The sequence below is a fragment of the Oryzias latipes genome, chromosome 6 (assembly GCF_002234675.1).
Source record: "Oryzias latipes chromosome 6, ASM223467v1".
Taxonomy (NCBI): domain Eukaryota; kingdom Metazoa; phylum Chordata; class Actinopteri; order Beloniformes; family Adrianichthyidae; genus Oryzias; species Oryzias latipes.
This window is the reverse complement of record NC_019864.2, coordinates 12828283-12848505: the sequence shown is the minus strand read 5'-3', so window position 1 is coordinate 12848505 and position 20223 is coordinate 12828283. Positions and strand designations below refer to the sequence as shown.

Here is a 20223-nt window from a genome sequence, read left to right as displayed (position 1 = left end):
GCTAGACACACTGCAGCAGGGCTTTAGAAGATGAATGCAAACTTTTTTTAGCATGCAAGTTTCTCCATAAAACTGCATTAATTAAACATGAAACATTTCAAACTCCCATTTATTTACACATTTTATTTCATAATAAAAACCATTTCATGGAATAAATCATGCTCAACTCTTATCAGGCTTAAAGCAAAGCATACTTAGCATAATGGTTCAATCTATTTTTTCAAATGTTAAAAACAGCAAAACAGTTATTGCATCCAATGACAAAAAAGGAGAGCTGGGAAATGCCAGTGGCTGTTAGCATTATACTGGTAGAAATGAACTGATGCTACAAATTGCTATTGTGAACAAAGGATGCCATCAAGTGCAAAGAATTACAACAAAAAACAATTAAAAAAAAACTTGTATTCAGAGTTGTCCTCTTTTTTAAATGTCTCTTTCATAATGCATCATTTATTCTTTAAAGCAACAATATCCAGAATAGGATGTTATTGCTCAGATTAAGCACCAATTACCACACACCGTTTAATGCTTTTCTTGTGTTTGTAGTTCATCATACTGACTTTTTAACCATTAACAGCAAGGCAGTAGAAAAATACAAACCCCAAATGAAAGTGAATGCTGTTATTTATGGTATTATCATTTAAAAATCCTTTTCTTGAAGTTGAATCCATGGTTGAGGCTGCCAAAATAAAATGTCTTATGCCGACTGGCCCTGTGAGGGTCAGTGAGTCTCTCCGTTGACAGACGAGCCTTCCCCATGCGGCGAGGAGCATCTGGAAATCCCTCGCTCAGTGTTATCAGAACTGGAACCACTTTGACTCTGCTGGTCCGCTGAGATGGCGCTCGCCGATGTCGACGTGGGTTTGGCTTTCTCCTTAAAGTCTGTGATAATGACTGTCAAGTCTCCGACCGTGACTTCAAGATGCTGGGCGCTGCTCCTGTCTACGTTTTTTAATCTGGGCCTGGTCAGGATACAGACACAAGGAGGGGTTAAAAACAATTACTCACATGCAGAAAACCTTTGTTAATGAAAAATAGAAATGTTGAGCCAAGTCAGTACCTTGTTTTTTTGTAGCTTTTCTTTTTCATTGTTGGGTCTTTATCGCTTTTGTCCTTCTCAGATTTGTCTTTCTTCTCCTTTTTGGGGTGTGTTGGTGGTGCAAACTGTTGATTCACTTGTTGTGCAACTAACTGAGAAACAGGCCGTGGTTTTCTGAAAAACACCAAAAAAATGAACTGCTGGATGTCATTGGTCAGAATCCACTCCTCTTTGCAAGTTTCTCTTGCTAAAGATGAGCGGGTTTTTCTTTGTCCGTACAAAAGTCAGAGTTTTTAAGTCCACTCTTTTGGATAATATAAGTGTGCTTAAAAACCAGAATCTGTTTACCTCTCAAAAAAAAAACTGACCCAATGCTGGTGGAGCTACTTTTTTATACATAAGATGACAATCTACAGTGATGATGAAGAGGACTCTTCATCTCAAACACAGTGCATTAACACCAGATCTTTGGCTCCAGTGTTAACATTCGTTCAAGTACCGTAACTGTTTACGCAATTAATGTCATTCAGGATTCTGAAGCAGAGATGTGCTTACTCAAACAGCGTGAATCAGCTGATTCTGTCGTGGAGAAAAGGGGCCTGGAGCTGTTGTGCAACACCTTATATATTAGTAATGTGTTGTCAGTCCAAAGCCGGTATGAAAAGCCACTTTCCTCCACGCCAGAATCAGCTGATTCACAGTGAATCGCGTGAACGGTCGAAGATTTACGGCATGTCAAGGAGTTCAATCCACAGCTTTTTACTAGTACATGGATTAGTCATGATGGGAACTGTCAAGATTTAGAGGCGTCAGCTTTAGTTGCTGCTATTCTTTACGGTTTTTATTGCCTTCAGTTTACACGATTGTTACTGACAACCCTGTTCAACGCACAGGGAGGACCTAAGGCCCCACATTGGGAAGCGAACCCAGGTTTCCTGCATGCCAGTCCTGCACCCAACTATCCAGTCTTTTTATGCATAAGTATGTCAAAGAGCTGTGTTAAGGGGATAAGGAAGGGGACAAACCTGTAAAATGTTCCTTGATATTTAGCCCATTCTGTGGTACTCTTAGATATGAACAGAGCAAAACACTGAAAATACAGATAACATGACTTCCGTGATAGAGCTCTGCCTTAATGAAGAACCCTGTTTTAACCTTTGAGAGACAAAGATTTATTGCATAGCCGCTGTAATAGTACACAGCCTAGTGATAAACCCTCACCTTGCACTGTACTCTTTGCTTTTATTGTTATGTAAACCACAGTGGTGTCACACATCTCTAAACATGATCGTGTAAACCGAAGACAAAAGAATATCAGCAACTAAAGCTCAAGCTTCTAAAACTTGACAGTTCAGTTCCATCAAGACTGATCCATGAACTAGGTTTAATCCTGAATGTCTTGTTTGCTTGATTTTTGAAAGGTAATGGCAAAACAACCTCCATATGTCTAACAGTAACAAGTGTTCCAGTAGATCTGACACAGAAAATTACAATACAACTTTAAAAACTTCACTAAAAGCTGTCAGCAGAGTGTGTGGAAGATTATTTGATGTGGCTGGCAGGTTTTTCTCCAGGACTTTTACTGGGTTCAATACAGTTAATAAGCAACTTTCAGCTAATAGTAGTGTTCTCATAGATAAAAAAAAGTTTATTTGCTATAAAAGTATTAGTGGGGTAAATGGTATGTCCCTAATTGTATTTTGATTGGTTATTCTTACTGTTTTGTAAGAATCACCAACAACTCATAGAAATTTCTGTGGAAAGAAATGCCATGGAGTAAGTTATTTTTTATTACGTTGAGGCCAATTTCCTGAACTGCAGCCAAACATGTAAAGTTCAATTTAACTGCCAACACCATGGTTTGTATATATGCAGATCAGTATGGATAATATGGCCATAAACGTAACCAATAATGACATTAATTAAAGGAAAAACCTTAGAACAGATTTTTCTTTGTCATTTGTGTGTCCGTTGATACTTTTAAATTAACTTTTCGAGGGGACTAAATTGAAATTTCTGGCATCAAAAAACAAATATAACCCATATTCCAACAATGGAATACAGCGGTTGTTAAAATGCAGCTTGAAGCATTAATTGTTCTTAGTGTGAACACTTGTTTATTAGTAAGAAAACTCCAAAGCTGGGCTCCAATATGGTTCCAATCAAGGTTTTCTGTTTTTATAAATAAAGATTATAAATAAAGTTTTCCAATTTTCTGTAATAGGTCCTGCACTTCCGTTGTATGCTTTTTTTTTTAAATGAAATTCTAACAATGTTCACATTTCGCAAGTATTGTTTCAGCTGTAAACACTTGAAGTGATACAAAGATTAAGCTGTACTGGAGTTAACTACTGTGTTGCGTTTAAATTCCACGATATTACTTTTTATCCCTATTTTTTGCTTTATTAAAAGAACCGTAAAAAAAATCTTGCTGACGTGCAGATTTTGATGAAACATTGGAGATATTAACCAAAAAATGAATTACTGTTTGAATAAAATCGTTTAAAATGAGTCCTCAACATGATAAATGGTTAGCATAAGGGATGGAATAAGCCGTCTGCACTTACCGAGTAGATGTGCCCTTTCTGACATCACATATCATGCACTTGAACGCCTCAGCGCTGTTCTTGAACGTACACACGCTGCAGTCCCAGAACCCATCGTCTGAAAACGGCTTGGACTGCCGCTTCGGCCTACAAAAACAAACCAGCGAACACGAGCAACTTTGAAATGAAAAGCGCTGTTTCAAAGCTATGTGTTCTATAAATACAGCTACTAGTAGAATTCACAGCCCGAAGCAGATTCGAGAAAGCGTTTTCTTCCTGAACCAGACCAATGACTGAGCCGTTAGTTCACGCGAGCAGTCAGCCTTCTGCAGCCTGCCGCCATGAACACTTCACTAAACAGCTTCATCCATTGACTGTGCTTTCTATCAAACAAGTGACCCGTTAAGTCGTTATTCGAACATACCAGTGAAGGTTTTACCTTGTGGGACTCTTCTTGTCTCCCATCATACAGAATCTGTTGTCAGAGGAGTTGAAAACGATAGCTTATTAACGGTGGAAAATGGGCATTTAGCATCTACTCAGCTGTCGTGGAAACTAATGTCGAGGCGTGGTCACGTGACACGAGTTTAGCCAATAGCTGTTAATGTAATCATAACAGCTACACAACGTGACAACATCCGCAAAAAGCTCATTAGATGATAGATACTTATTAGAATGTAATTTATGTAAACCAATAGAATGTAATTTATGCGTTTTATCACCCTTGAGACCGAATAAACGATATTTATGTTTATGAAACTCCTTTATTGGGGCCTAAAATTGACAGATTCCAGTTGAACCAAGATACTGATATAAATTTTATATTTATTTAAAGAAATGTTTGCATTAATTTTCTGTGTGAGCACATTTTTCTCTGTTACATTTTATTTTATCTGATAAAAGCTTGATTTAAACTTGATTTTTCTTTTTTGGTGCAAGTTAGGGAGTCTTCTCAAGAAAAGAAAACAATAAAACAGAATGGTAACTGTTCTGATTTATGATGAGGAAATGACCTAATACAAGCTGCTGTGGGTTGAATGAGTAATCAAATCCTGCGTTCACATGGACAAAAGTAATCGCAATGAAAGCTTGATCAGAATCAAAATGTGTCATGTAAACACGCTGTTCGGAATACTCTGCCCCGATCAGACTCATTCGGATCAAAATGTCTTTCTGATCGAGATAGGTGGGTTATGCAGATTGTTGATCCAATCGGCATGTATATAAACAGTTTATTCCAACTGTGGATCACTACTGTGTTTGCTTTGCGCCGTGCATACACGGTCTGGCGTTCCAGAGAAAGCTTTGGAGCTCGATCAGGACCGGTCGCCTGCTCCACCCGTGGGAAGCATGTCTCTGAGCAGAGCAACCGGACTCGTAGCTTCATGTTCGTGGGCAGTGGCTTTGTTACGGTGTGCACTTCGGAGGAGGCTTCGGGCCACAGTCCGTCAGCCGCTCTGTGTGAGTGAGCTGCCGTACTCAGGAGAACTGTGTCTCCAGGGAGAGGAGCAGCTCTGGGACGGTTTGTGATCAAATGGAGGCAGCTTTTGAATGGAGAAATGCAGGGCAGTCCTGAGAAACCGTGTAAACAATCATGTGAATTTATGTTTCCAATTGTGTCCAGACAAAATAAAGGCTGATGTTATTCCCACATATTTACATTCAGTCAAGATGCATAGTGCAGCATTGCTGCATGGATTTAAACTGCAGCCACAGCTAAATGTTGTTGTTGGCACGTATTAGCCTAACCCTAACCCTTCTTCCGGCTCTGTTCCGCCAAAGAAAAAAAAAATTATGAGCAAACAAGTGCCTAATAATAATCATAACAATAATAAAAGCATGTTTAGAAGATCATCTCGCTCTATGCTGCAGGTTTGTTTGTTTACAACGGAACTTACTATTTCTTCTTCTACTGTCGTTTCCGGTATTTTAGAGAGTTCTGCACATGTCAAATATCATTTAAATACCATACAATTTTAAATAAGTGACAGGATGAGCGGTGTTGAAGAAGAAAAAGAAAAAGCTGTTTGGTGGATTGATTTTTTTTATTTTATTTTTGAGTCAACAAACGCAGCTTTATTGTGAAAATGAATATTATAACTAATATGCTTATATTTTTACTATAAGCATAGAAAACCAATTTTGCTTTAAATCATTTAGCTAATTCTTTCATCCCCTGTATTATCTCGTTTGTCTCCATCTTTGCAGTCTGTTTGTGCTGCATAAACATGATGCTGTAGGGTATACAGGATGGAGACACACTGCTGTCCTTTTGTATGGTCCTCTGAAGGGCTTCCTGAAGGCATTGGCAAAGCTCCAGGAGAAGTTTTATGCTAAAGGCCAACTGGACTGCCCCATTTGCATACCTGATTACAGTTTGCAGCAAGTTCTGAAATTCCTGCGCTGAAGACCCTCAAGGCCTGGGGACTGGATATGGACCTCTTGGCAACATTGTTCCTTTCAGATGCACCAAAACGCCCCATGCTGGGGCTGAAAAACAGACAGCCCATCTTGACAACTAGATATTACCTGTTAAAGGAGCTGCAGAAATGGAACGATCGCAGCTCATTGGTGTTGCCTGGTTACATGACAACACAAAATAGCCCAAAACAAAAAAAAAAACAAAAAATTGGAAAAAACAGTTGTAAAAAATGATAAAATTAAGAACTCGAGGAAAAACACTCCCTTTACAAAAAATAAATAAAATAAAGATTAACTGTTTTTCAAAAAAAAAATTTAAGGATACACAAAATAATTAGAACAAATATTTCCTTTTTTTATTGAATGCAAACCTGTCCATAGTAAATATTGTTTTTGGTCCTTTTATTGGGCTCACTACAGTGTTCAAAGATGCAGCAGTGTCTGGTGTGCAAGAAAATGATAAGCACTTTATTTTCCATGATGGGCTCTGCATTTGAATCAGTGGGTTAGGATGTACTTTTATAAAAAAAAAAAAAAAAAAAAAAAAAAAGCCGATCCCATGGCCAGATAAATTGATGTGTTTAAGCTTAATGATTACATATAAAGCCAAATATTTTTGTTTTCAATTTATGTTTGGCCATTTATTTGATCTAGGAAAGAGGACAGCTGGGAGAATGAAATCATCCAACCAACACAATTATATCACAATTTTATTTGGTTTAGGATCAAAGCTTAGTTTAAAGCAATTGTTTCAAGAAAAAAAAAAGAATATTAGTAGTAACAATGTTGGGAACAAGTCAAGAGTTTCAATTAAGTTCAAGTTCTTTTTGAGATGTTCAATTTATTTTATTTATCTTTAAATTAATCTAAATGTATTTTATTGTCATTTTAGAACAATAACTTTCCTAAATTTTTAAATAGTATTTCTTATTATAACAATAATAAAAGAAAAGAATGAAACACAAACGTCTTTGTCCAAACGAGGGCGCTATTTTTCCACTTTGTTGTTTTTCCCATCGACCATAACGGAGAAGAAGACACGGGAAAAGAAGAAGAAGCATGCTGGAATTTTCCCTGTTTATTTTTGAAGGCTAAGTGAAACTACTTAAATAATAAAACATACATTATATTAACAGTCTACTTTCATCTGAAGGATATGCAACGCGATCTTTGAGGCATGAAGAATTGACATCGTTGTTTGGTGGGTTTCTTTTTCCACATTTTTCCTTTTCTTTGAGCTACTAGTTTGATCTGCTAACGTAACACAACAATGCTAATTAGGCTTAAGCAGGCCTCATGTGTTTAGAAATCTTTCATTCGGAAATAGTTACATATTGGTGCACTGGTTTTGTAGAGTTAGCCAACATTGTGGGCCATACTGTTCCATTTCTTATCACAATGTTAGAATATATAAGAAAATGTCTCACATTTAGGGCTTTAATTATAATTGATGGTAATTGTATGAATTTATAGTATGATGGTACCGAAACGTATTTTGTTAGCCTGTTATTAAACGTTGGGCTATAGCACATGCGCAATAGTAGTGTTGTCATCGTAATAACTGACCTTTTCTTTTCCTCTTAGGGTTTTCCCTGAGCTGAGGCCTCGAAGAAAACTTAATAAAAATAACATAAAAATAAATAAACTTTAAGACGAAAGTTAAACGCATCATTCAACAGTAAGTACATACATTTTGTATTTGTATTAAAATAGCCTATATTAATGTAAAGTGATACTATCTCAGTATATTTTGTTATTATGCTGCTTTGCTAGGTGTCATGCTAATGAATGCAAAGTAATGAAATGTAATCATTAATGTAAAACTGTGACTTGTGTAAAAGCCGTTACCTTAAAAATAACCTCTACCTTTCAAAATCATAACCAAAGTTTATTTTTAAGCAATAAAAGGAAAGAAAATGCTGACAAAAATAATATATCCAACACACACCCACTGGTCACTTTAGTAGGCACACCTGTCCAAATGCTCATCAACGCAAATTTCTAGTCGGCCAATCCCGTGGCAGCAACTCAATGCATTAAGGCACGTCGTAGACATGGTCAAGGCGATCTGCTGCAGCTCAAAGCGAGCATCAGAATGAGGAGAAGGGTGATTGAAGTGACTTTGAACGGGACATGGTTAGTGCCAGACGAGCTCTTCTGAGTATTTCAAAAACTGCTGATTTGGGATTTTCACCCGCAACCATCTCTTGGATGTACAGAGAATGGTCCAAAAGAAGGGAAAATATCCAGTGAGCGGCAGTCCTGTGGATAGAAGTACCTTGTTGATGTCAGAGCTCAGGGGAAAATGACCAGAATGGTTCCAGCTGATAGAAATACAACAGTCACTCAAATAATAACTGGTTACAAGCAAAGAGAATCTGTGAATGCACAACACATCCAACGCTGTGGCAGATGGGCTACAGCAGCAGAAGACCACATGTCTGGCTGAAGACACCTCTGTTCAGGGCTTTTTAAGCCAGATGACGCGCATTGACAGGTTCCCTGCTTATATGGTCCAGTCTGAGCCATCTTCACTCAGTTCCTACGCTCTTAATTATAATAATAATGGAATGGATCTATCTGCGCTTTTCCAGATGCTCAAAGCCCTTCCATTGTGTCCATTACTCATTCACTCCTCATTAATACTTCGTGATGAACAAGTATGAATGAACACCTCTGCTGGTCAGAGGCGGCTACGCTGCTGCTAGCTAGCACTGCTGACTATTCCACAGCCATCTCAGAGTTAGCTCAACTGTTGCTGTTAGTCACTGTTGCTGTTCAGCCAGTGTCTGCCGCGGAGCACTGACTTTGAGGAAAGGGCTCCTTACCCCTGTGTCTCATCATTAGCACGAGGCCCAAGAAAGCAAAGCAGCAGTCTTCTTTTCGCTCCTGTCCTTAGGAGTGCGGCTTCTCTTTGCATTTAAAGGACCAGCATGAACCCTGTCTTGTCGGCCAGAGCCCTACACCTGCAAGTCATGCCAACTTTTGCTGTGCTCACTTTGCAAAGGCGTGTCAAGTTCAATGAGAAGGTGCTGGGAAAAACCTCTGTGGTGCAGCAAAGCCCCCATGCTGTCGTAGTCGAATAAACAGGTTCCGTCCAAATCAGACGATGAGGTCTCGGTCGAAGGCCACACTGCTAGCTGGGCGGACCTCGTGGACTTAATGGAGGAGTTAGCTAGAGAACAGGTGGAGCACAAGCAGCCTCCACTCCAGCTGGGCCTGCGTTATGCTGACAACGACATTCTGACCATTGGCGTCTATTTGCGTGGTTTTTAGGCTGAGGACCAGTATCTTGTGTTTTTGGGTCACCGCGCTGCTGCTGCTGCGCCGGCTTTCCAGGATGATTTTTCTTCTTTTTCCCCTCCTGCCTGAACCAACAGCTGTGAAGAACCATTTGCCCACGTACCTGGACTTTATTTTAACTAACATCGTCATAAAGCAAACCCTTGTCCACACGCCCGACTGTGCCCGGCTACGGACAGTACTTGGACCTGGAAGGTGCTGAGAAAGCAGGCCTGGTCCATCCTCCACCTATGGAGCCGTCTTTGGCAGCTTATCTTACGCCGTCCTACAATCAAGGTGTGACCGGCCCCACCACATTGCCATCAAAGCATTGCAGACTTTCTGCCCTTCGGCTGGAGAAAATGTATCAAGCACAAGCCAGCACGGCCTGGGCTCTGAGCGCGGTGACCATGCTCCATTATACCAAAATTTGGCTACGTTCACACATACAGGCTGAAACGACCCAATTCCGATTTTTTTGCCCCTATGCGACATGTATCAGATCTTTTCATGACAGTCTGAACGACACAGATCCGATCTTTTCTAATGCAACCGCCGTCTGAACGGCCAGGCCACATGTATCCGACCCGTGGGTCATTGATACGCTACAAACGTCATCATTTTGCAATGAAGTACTGTTGTTGACATCCATGTTAACGTTAGCTACTTCCGCAAACAACGACTGACGTCGTTCACCGTTTAGTACTATTCTGCGCATGCGGGTCAGTTCTGGGTCATTTCTGGGTCACACAGGAGATCACAAAAGTTTGTATTTCATTGGAAAAAATCGGAATTGAGCATTAAGCCCTGCAGTGTGAACGTAGCCTTTGTGCCTGGCGGACCTTGGTGTACAGCTACCTTCCAGCAGCCCACCAGACCCCATTCTAATTTGAACGAGGTCAGACTGGCCACAGATGACCCTCTCCGGATGTCCCGCTGTGCAGCTTTCTCTCTCGGTAGAGGAATGGCTTTCACTGTCAAGGCTCATAGACACATGAGGCTGACTCTATCTGATGTCCCGGAAAAAGAAAGGGTGGCCTATTTGGATGAGCCGGTATCTACAGAAGGCTCATTCTGTCAGTCACTCCATGCAATTCAGAGACCTAAACCCACTTGGAGTGCACAAAAACCAGCGGCACAGCCCCCACTGCCTAAAATCTGTCTGTGTCAGTGTAAACTTTCAGGCAGTCAAGTTTCCATCGATGCATCGGACAGTCAGTCTGAAGTGAAGAAAATAACATCAATATATTTTAAATGTTTTTGCTTTTGGAAACTTTATTGCCACAGTATCTGAAATTTATGTAACTGAAAGTGTCTTTTTAACATTTCTGGACATGAGACAAAACTCATTACATTTCTGTATGTTATGTTGTAGTGTCATATCGGCGGGGTCAAAGGTCAATCAGAGAACAATACGAGGAGCAATTCTCCCCTGATAAAAGAGAGGTAAAGTAAAAATGTTAAACACAGCTGCTCTTAGAACATAAAAAATGTGTTTACATTAAGGTTAATCTTGAATTCTGAAGCACATTTCTCGCTTCAGGTGACGGTTCATCGAGTGGTCAATATTGTGGAAAAGAGGAAATTGGGACCTCGGCCAGGCTTGGAGTACGACAGAGAGTTTAATGACCCCCAGTGGTATGGCGGTCCTCAACATTACCAGGAGGCAAGGGGATATTATAGTGAGGACGGTTATCCACCAAACGATGAGCAATTCTTTGATGAAAAACCCTACTATGTCAATTTTCAGAGGAATTCATCACAGCAGCAAATTGTAAGGATTTAAAGAATAAGTCAGCTAGTTTATTTGAATATAATTGCTGTCAATGTATATTTCTGTTTTTATGAGAGTTTTTTGTGGTTGTAGGGGGGCCCATACTCCCAAAAAGGTTTTGGGAAAGATGACTTGAGACATCAATTAAGCTCGAGGTAGGCCAGCTACTGTAAATGCTGTTTAAAAAATGTTGTATACAATTCTGTGAACATTGTCATTCATCCAGGATGGTTCCATAGCAGAGCAAGTTCAAAAGAGGATCATCTGGACTCACTTTTTTATGCTGAAGTCATCTTAAACTAGTAAAATTAGGTCCAGGTGACCCTTTTGAAAAACATATTAAAGTGCGTAATTTGACATTTTGACCACTAGATGGAGGCAGAGTTCTGCTCTCAACATGAAATTGCTTATTTGGAACGTAATTGTGATACTGCCATGTATTAAAAATGTGTTTCAACTATTTATTTGGATATTTTAAATAATTGGATTTTGATATTTAATATAATTTGAAATCTAACAGCTACCAAAGGGTGTAAAACACCTTATTAAAAACAATGTGGAGAGAAATTCTATTTTTGGAGCTTTTCCGGTCTTTTTGAGCACAGATTTGCCATTTGTTAAATTGTTTAGTCGTTTTGTATGTGTATTGCAATCTTTTACTACTTTAGGTTTGATCCTCAACTTGATTCATATTTTTACGTATTTTTTTTATTTATATTTGTCGAAATATGTTTGATTTTCTTTTGCATAAAAATGGTTATGTAGCTCTTTGCAAGTGTTTTTGAGGGAGCTTGATTATTTCATGGTGATTTTGCTCAAATCTATTGGTGAATAAAACTTCCTTTTAAGTTTTATTTATCCTAATTTTTTTGCCGGCATTTAGGAAAGGCAACAGAAGTCATAGTCATTTCCATAAGAGAGGATGTCGACCAGGCTATGCTCAAAGGTTAGTACAAGCCACTAAAGCTACATCTGTGTCCTCAAAGGTCTCCGTGATTTCTGCTGTGTAAGATGGTTCCACACAGACTGTCCAAACATAAGAATGATCATGGTAAAAACTGTTTAAAGCCAAAGAACTTTGATAAGTGGTGTAAACAGAGACAAACCATATACAGTGGATGGCAGCAGTGATACATATGGTAAACATCGTAATGCTGTTGTACTTCATAGCAGCACTCATGGAGCACCGTACCCCTTTGTCCAATCACAAAGCTTGGTCAGAATCGAGCTGTATACATTATAAATGCTGTTCTGTTGTTCTTACTGAGACCTGCTTTTCTCTGCAGAGATGACCGGGATGACTTTAGGGCCAATAAGTCATTAGTAATTACCCGCGAACGCTCTCCTATAAAGAAGGAGGCCCCCTCAACTCCTGCTACAAGCAGAAACTTCTCTCCTGACAGAGAAAAAAGCTGCAACTACCAGCAGGCTCAGCAGAAGCGTAAGTGTCACTTTGAAGGTCTGCTAAATGCCTTCAGAGACGGTACATTTGTCAGTCCTCGGACATTCACCTTCAATCTGGTCTCTTTTTTTTGTTTTTTAAACTTTTATTTAAGTGTTCAATATGAAATAGTAAAGGACAGTTTTCTTACTATTTGTTTTTTGACTCAACCCTACTAAGTAATGGCACTTCTGCCTATAAGAGTCGGAATAGTTTGACTATTAAAGTTAAACAAAGGCGCTCAAGGTGAAACATCTGTTTGAGGAGGAGGTGTGTGATGTGAACCGTCATGGTTTGCTGCAACATGTTAGCTTGGTAATTACACCAACACCTCACACTTTGAGAGGCTGGGAAACGGATCCCCCTGGTTTATTGGGGTGGTTTGGGTTTGCGTTCAAAACCTGACCTTTACTTTGGTGAGAAAGCAGTAAATACACACATTTAATGAAGTCTCCAGAATCATGTTTGGTCTGGTATTTGACTAACTTTGTGTTTAGACCTTTAGAAGTGTTCAGATGTGTGAATTATGGTGCTGAGTTTTTTTTAATTTTTTAAATCAAAATAGTTTAGGAGACTATAAACAGTTTCAGTCAAGTGTCTACATGGCAAGGATACTTTATTAAAACCTTATATTTGTTGTTGTAGTGTACAATTTCTTTCCATTTTTCTAGACTAACTTTACTTTCATATTATTTTTCTGTAGAGAAGTCCAGTGCAGAGACCAGCCAATCTGCCAGCAGCTCCATTACAGATTCTCCTCACAGTTCTTCAAAGGTAAACAGGATCTTTAATCGCAGAAATGATTGTATTGAAGTGCTAAAGGAAGAAATGTAATTGAAAATATAAAAAATGTTACCGAAAAAGTAAAAAAAAAAAATGATTTCCACAAAAGGAAAAAAAAAAAGTTTCAGCAAATGTTATTGAAAAGGTAAGAAAAGTTACAGCAAAAGAAGAAAGATTTCTTGCAAATCTATGAAATGTTGCTGCCAAAGTAAAAAAGAGTACTGCAAAAGTAAGAAATGTTACTGAAAAATAAGAAATATATATTACTGCAAAAGTAAACAAAAATTACTAAAACAGTAATAGAGTAACTGAAAAGTAAGAAATATTACTGCAAAACTAGGAAAAGTTACTGCAAAAGTAATAAATGTTACTGCAAAAGTAAAAGAAAAAGGTCATGCAAAAGTAATAAGTTACTGGAAAAAACAATACATTTAGATAAATAAGTGACAGTGACACCAAAAGTAAAAAGTTTTACAGCAAAGGAGAAATTTCTTACTAAAGAAGGTTAATAGAGGTTAATAGAGACTGTAATAGTAGGAAATGTTACTGAAAAGTTACTTTAAAAAGTAAGAAATGTAACTGCATAAGTAATAAAGTAATGGCAAAAGTAAAAAATTTAACTGAAAAAGTAAAAAATAGTACTGCTAAAGTAAGACATATTACTGAAAAGTATTATAGTTACTGCAAAAATAAGAACTGATCCTCCAAAAGTAAGACTGGTTACTGCAAAAGTAAAAAGTGTACTTAAAAATTATGAAAAGTTACTTTATAAGTGCTAAAATGTGTCCTTTTTATGAAAAGAACTAATGAAGGGACTTAATAGTCTTTTTGTTTCCAAAGTGCCATGTGTGACATTCTGTTGTTAAGAGCTTATAATCAGAAAGATTTACTGTTTATTGGGGTTTGTGTCTGTTTATTACCAGCGAGCATAATAAGACACACATGCAAACAAGAACTCGGCACCTGTAAGAAAGCAGACTTGTCTCTATTTAAAAGACTTTGAAACCAGAGTCAGTTTCTAAACCTGGTGACCCCAGCTCTGACCCTTAACCTTTGGCCTGCCAGGACCAAACTTCAGCATCTGTGGCAGAGTCAGAGGAGGTGGCGGCTGCCAGCGCGGAGCCAAAATTGACACCAGAGGAGGACTTAAAGGCTCGCCGCTTGGAGGCCATTAAGGCAAAAGCAGTGGAAATCGAGAAGGTGGGATGATTTGTTTTCTGAAATGACCCGACTTCTATGAATCCTGGTGAACTTTTGTTGCCGATGTCCTAACGTGACCTTCCTATCTGCAAGGTCTCATTTCCGTTATTTCTAGGTCTATGAACAGTTTCATAACAGACCAGATAAAGTCTTAGTTCCTTTTCTGGTATGGGAGATTCTCCCACTTGTTTCACTGTTGGATTTAAACAGAACTTTTTTTTTTTAAAGTAAAATATAAAAAAGAAATTCCAACACAAAATAAGGAAAATCTTGAAGTCATTGTGTATTTTCAAAACGTAAAAACTGTGTATATCCTTTAAAAAGGGTATAAGCTACAGGGTTTTTGACTCTTTGTTGCCTTTTTTTTAAATAAAATGTAGAAATAATTGTTTAGCATCCATCCACCTCAGTTTCGTTTAGCAGCTGTGTGGTGAGCATCTGCAAGGTAAAACAGGGACAGAAAAAAGAAATCCAGCCCTCGTCTCCTCAGGTTGAGCTGTTCTGTGGCTTGCTATTTGGAGTTGCATCACAGTACCACTTATCTGTTCCCGTCAAAGCAGGGCAGGAATTGCCCCGCAGGACGCAGGGCGGGGGCGGGGCCAACCCACGGTGTGGTGCATCTTTTGCCGTTTGCGCTCGCACTGCCATTCCCAGCTCCTCCTGGAGACGTCGGTGAGGTGGCAGGAACGCTTATTTTCCTGTAACATCTGCCTCACAACCGATCTGTTGTGGTTTTGCAGAGGGGGTAGATCCGGTAGGGGGCAGAGCAGCACCACTAAACGGCATAATGTGGTTTGGGAAAAGCTTCAGGTCAAAGTTGGTGGACAGTAAACCTTTCCTGGAATTGTTTCTGTGCTTTCACTTTCCTTATTTTTCCTTCATTTGATCTGTTTCATTCATACTTTTTTATTTATTTTAACTTATTTTTGTCTAATCTGAAACTTAAAAAAATAGTTTTGTAGCTGTTTGTGGACCACAAATGAACCCTTTAACTACTTCCTGTTAGCCCTTTCACTTATGTGGCTTAGCTCACCGTTGGAAGCTAAATTGGAGAATAAATTTAAAGACCCACACTCCGATCATCTTTTAATCCATTGTATAAATGTTCCCAGTGGGCTTTTAATTATAATTATGCAATTTTTACCCATAATAAAGAATCTATTCTAGGGCATACATTCTTTTTCTAGCTTCTTTTTTTTCGTCTGCTCCTGATTCACAACGATTTGAATAAAGAAATACTCAGAAACACTATTTTGAGCTTCATTTTCTTTATTTATGTCCTCCATCATGGGAAAAATGATACAAGAACATGTCCAAAAAAAACCAAAAACACAATTTTCTTTGGAGTGGGTCTTTTAAAAGAACAACTGAGCTGCTAAATGCCTTGGAATGACTTTCAAAGAGGTTTATTCATCATCTCAATCAGTGGGAATGAAACATATCCATTTCAGCTCTTAGCCTCAGCACCGAGTGATTAAAATGGCTCTTTTAATATCCCCTAATGTGTACCAGCTCTCAAGTCATTACCCTACTTCCCTTATTATGCAGACTCCCTGCTTGCATCAGAGCCTCACTAAATGTCTACATGAGGGCTGCATGTATAACCTTACTCTTAAGCCCCCCCACCTGGAATTCCATTGCTCCTTCTTGTCGGTATGTTCACAATTTGGACCTCCGCAAACTTCCGATTTGAGTAGGAGCCCACGTTTCGAGGCTCCTCTTCAAGGCCGTCTGTGTTGCCGTTTCTCCAGAGGGTGCATCCTGTGTGGCCCCCGCAGTATATCAGGCCTAGAGATCGGCTTATCGCTCCCATTCCGAGCAGAGAACGTTGGCAGAACCTCACTGTAAGCTTTTAGTTTTCACAATTTAGGGGAGTTTTTTTTATATTTTAAAGCAAAGTGGGAGACAGTTTTTACAGAAGAGTTTTAACAAAGTAATTTCTGCTCAGAACAGTGTTTTAAATGTGCAGAAGGAGACATAATGTAATGAAAATGTAACCGTTTACGGTGTATAATTTAAGAAAAACCTGTTAAAAATGCTAAATTAGAAAGTTGTTTTTCTGCTATAAATGGCTTTATTACAAAAAACAATGCAAAAGTCAACTGCTTTTTCTTTCAACTCCTTTAAAAAGCCTTTCTTCTTAAAGTTGGTGTAAAAAGGATTCTTTAAAAATACCCGAAGGGGAAACACAAGGACAGAGGAGGAGATGTTGGCGAGCCGGGGCTGACCCTGAAACTCAGCTGGCCACACGTATCGTGAGTGTCTCCCCCTCCTTATGGTCACAGTCCAAACTATCATTACGCGGGCCCGAAATTCGCTCGACTTGATCCGCAGACATGAAAACGTCTGCCACAGTCTGGGATATTTCTGCCCCCGCCGAGCCTCCGTCACTGCATGCGTGCGCAGCTTCCACTGTGTTGCAGTGACGGCGATCTGCATTAGTGCGCCGATGTTTCACTCAAAAGGTTTGAAAAGACTAGATTGAGGAAAGTTTCCATTCCTGTGTCCTTCTGCCTAACTGGGTTCTGCTTAGACAAGTTCTCGATCGAAGTGCTTAAGTTGAAAGATGTCATATATGAGGCGCAGACTAAAACACGTGATTCTCAATCGAAAAGGTGCCAACATCTGTTTTTCAATTCATTGTGTGAAAAATTCAATGTAATTTATGTTATAAAAATATTGCTCTTTTTCTGTGTAAGCTCATATATCTTGACCTTTTAGTTTATAATATGGTCTTTCTTTTTTTGGTGGCAGCCACACGGTAAAGTTGAGATGGCAGCAACATGTGATGTCATCCTCTTCTCTAAACACGCTCTTCTTTTTTTTTTTTCACTTTGTCCTACAGCCAGAGCCTTCTATTCTTAGGACTTTCTTTCTCTTCTAAACAAAGTCAATGGTTCTCCTGAGATTTCCACCCTTTCTGTTCCAGCATGAATGTGAAAATGTTTTTGTGTTCTGACCTTTTCATGTGTTTAAAGCTCCAATCTTCTGACCTTTTTCTAAGGTTTAAAAAAAAGCTGGCTGCGTTTTGGAAAGTTTAACAAAGTTTCAGTCCGATTTACTTTTTCTTCTCTTTTTATTATTGTTTTTTTAATAGAATTTGAAGAATTTTAGAATAGAATTTGACTTTGCAAATCATGTGCTTATAGTTATCTATTTGGCTGTAATTCATGCTCCTGTCGTGCCGTGGTCAGTTGGTCAGTCAGGTTCCCCATTGGCGTGATGCATGCTGGGAGCTGCTATGTCTTTATATTGGCATTCATTTGGATTTTAGAACTTGGGAAGCACGGCAGCACATTCATCTTGGACTGCGTTTAGATCATTTTCAGACCTTTGAATGTCATGTTTGTGGAGTTGTATTTTTTCACAGTTTAAGTTCACAAACTAAATGAAATAAAAAGAAGAACAAGTCTTTTATGAAGACCAGACAGTTCCTGCTCCCCAAGATACCTGAATGTAACTGCAACAGCAGGTACATGCACCAAACTTTCATTATAATATGATCATCTTTGCTTTGTGTTTCAGTCCAGAAAATCTCTAGAAAAAGAGATTTAATTGCATCAATAATTGTTCTGCTGGAGCTTTAGTACTGATTCTACATGTAAATATTTCAATTTCAATAGTCTAGAAAAAGCTGGTGGAGTTATCTGGTCCCAACAAGCTGGTGTTGGTGAGTGTGAAATGCTAACTTAGTCTTCTGTTTGTAGTTCTGGATGGGTGCTTAATATAATAATATAATGGCTTGATGCAGAGTTGGCCTCTTAAGCGTCGCTGTGACTCATTAGAGGCTAAAGGTGATGGAGGATCTGGTGTCTGATGCTGCTCCTTGACCTGCTGGTGTAGCTCCGAACCATGGAGCAGCTTTAATGAGAAGCCCCACATTAAGATCCTCATCCCCAGATGATAAAGATGTAGCAAGCTCGCACCTGGAACTCTAGTAGAGAACTTAACAGCCGTTTCGGGTCAGCAGTAAAATCTGACAGCGATGTCAAGTTGTTGTTTCTGTTTTTATTTTTCCCAGCATAGACTTAGTAAAAGAACCCAAAAGTACCACTCTTCTCACCTCACACCACTTTTCTCATTGCAGGGCCTCATTCACACACCTGTTTCATAAAATATAACATTATAAAAAGTTTTCTTTTTTTTGAGTTTGCAGACAGATAGTAGACTGCTAATTGTGTGTGCACTCTGAAACAATTCCTCCCTAAGGCCAGTAAATATTCTCTATTTGTTAAAAACCCTCAGCAAAACACAGAAAATTGGTCAATTATGAATTTCTATGTAACGCATGTAAATTATTTTTTAAAGATTTGTGGTTTTAATAAAAAAAATCAAAAGCTAAGAATTGGTCTTGGAAATAAATATTAAATATACATGGTCCACATTTTTGTTTGACAAAACAGAGATAAAGTGGAGCCACATTTGCACCATTTAAATGTTGTCTTTCCATGTTTTTAACTAAAGAAAACCCTTAATTTGTTTGTGTTATTACATTTTTTTGCAGCATTACAAGCAGGACTGTGAAACTTTCCGCACAGTGGTGAAGATGCTCATCGATAAGGAGCCCGGTTTGGAAAATAGCCTGGAAGCTCCTCTGGCTAAAAACCTGGTGGAAATCAAACAGCACTGCCTGGATGCCCTGAAAGGCTTCATATCAGAGCTGGATGAGATCTTGGAGCAGCCAGAAAGCTCGTCTTAAGCCGAACATCAGTCCGCTTTGACAGTGACAATGAGGACTCCTATCACCTTACTACTCAAAGGAAGTAAACCAATCTTTGGTTTACGAGCTGTTCATTATTGTATATAGTTCTTTACATAAGAGAAAAAGACCAAATAAACATTTTATCTAAGATTCTCTACTGATATTTCATAGTTTTGCATTGTATTTCTTTGTGTCACATTCAGCTTGTAACATCTTGGCAAGTCAAAACCCCAGTCTGATGAAAATGATGTTTTTGTTTTTTACATGTTCTTGTAGCAATTTTCTGATGATGATGGACACGTATAAAGAAAATGTATCCTAAAATGGCATTTCTAAGTATTTCTTTTTCTCAAATTGTTGGGAATCCGAAGCAGATACAAAACTACCATTGGAAAAAGCTTGTTAATGTGTTGTACAAGTTACTACAGCAAGCTCCCTGCTCCGCTCCATTCCAATGCATCCACTTGTATATAACTAGATCCATTTACGTCTTTGTTTTCCCTGTCCGAGCTGGCATCTGGATCAAAACTGCACCGGCAATGCTAGCTTGGGGATGTGAGGGGCTCTAATGTTGCAGAAGAGCACGTAAGCAGAAAGACAAAATGGAAATGGGGGGGGGGGGGCTTACTCCACGCCAATAGTCCTGCCCACAACTCTATTCTACGAATTTCTAATTTACTACTGCAGCTCTGCAGAAACTTTCCTTGAAAATAGTTTTGTTTTTTTATTTGACTAAAAATGGCTCAATCGTAATTGAAAGACCACTGGAAATACTTTGAAAATCGATCAAACTTTTGACACAAGTATTAACTAAACTGTATCCAACAGTGTGATCTAGAGGTCGTGATTACATAATTCTGCTTGTGAGTTTCAATCTTTATATTCAAAGTGTATTATTTTAGAAATAAAACATTGCACCAGAAAATGATTTCTGTTTCGGTTATTTAGAATTAATGATGAAAACGTACCTAATGTTATGTCTGTTGTGTTTTAGGGAAGTAAAAAGAGAAAATATTTCAATATATATACTGTAAA

At 38.7% G+C, this 20223-nt stretch overlaps 2 protein-coding genes across 2 annotated transcripts; one reads left to right on the top strand and one right to left on the bottom strand.

Annotated features, from left to right (window-relative positions):
- Positions 1-91: 91 nt before the first annotated feature.
- On the bottom strand, positions 92-4163 carry LOC101159347 (YY1-associated factor 2). Its single transcript, XM_004069515.3, has 4 exons — positions 4025-4163; positions 3607-3732; positions 1061-1213; positions 92-962 (listed from the first exon to the last, which is right to left on the bottom strand). The coding sequence occupies exons 1-4, from the start codon at positions 4051-4053 to the stop codon at positions 722-724; spliced, it is 549 nt and encodes a 182-aa protein (XP_004069563.1). The 5' UTR covers positions 4054-4163; the 3' UTR covers positions 92-721.
- A 2873-nt stretch (positions 4164-7036) lies between these two features.
- Positions 7037-20113, top strand: LOC101159097 (periphilin-1). Its single transcript, XM_011475912.3, has 10 exons — positions 7037-7207; positions 7591-7684; positions 10664-10734; positions 10832-11062; positions 11156-11217; positions 11946-12008; positions 12349-12503; positions 13207-13277; positions 14352-14486; positions 18991-20113. Coding segments are annotated over exons 2-10 (984 nt in total). The 5' UTR covers positions 7037-7207; positions 7591-7683; the 3' UTR covers positions 19186-20113.
- Positions 20114-20223: the final 110 nt, after the last annotated feature.

Bases quoted from the DNA above. Each gene is read 5' to 3' on its own strand.
- LOC101159347 (XM_004069515.3), bottom strand. From the start codon at position 4,053: ATGATGGGAGACAAGAAGAGTCCCACAAG. The intron at 1,214-3,606 runs GTAAGTGCAGAC...GGTGTTTTTCAG, and splicing joins AGAAAGGGCACATCTACTCG to AAAACCACGGCCTGTTTCTC. The intron at 963-1,060 runs GTACTGACTTGG...TATCCTGACCAG, and splicing joins AAAAGCTACAAAAAAACAAG to GCCCAGATTAAAAAACGTAG.
- LOC101159097 (XM_011475912.3), top strand. The intron at 11,063-11,155 runs GTAAGGATTTAA...TTGTGGTTGTAG, and splicing joins ATTCATCACAGCAGCAAATT to GGGGGCCCATACTCCCAAAA. The intron at 12,504-13,206 runs GTAAGTGTCACT...ATTTTTCTGTAG, and splicing joins CCAGCAGGCTCAGCAGAAGC to AGAAGTCCAGTGCAGAGACC.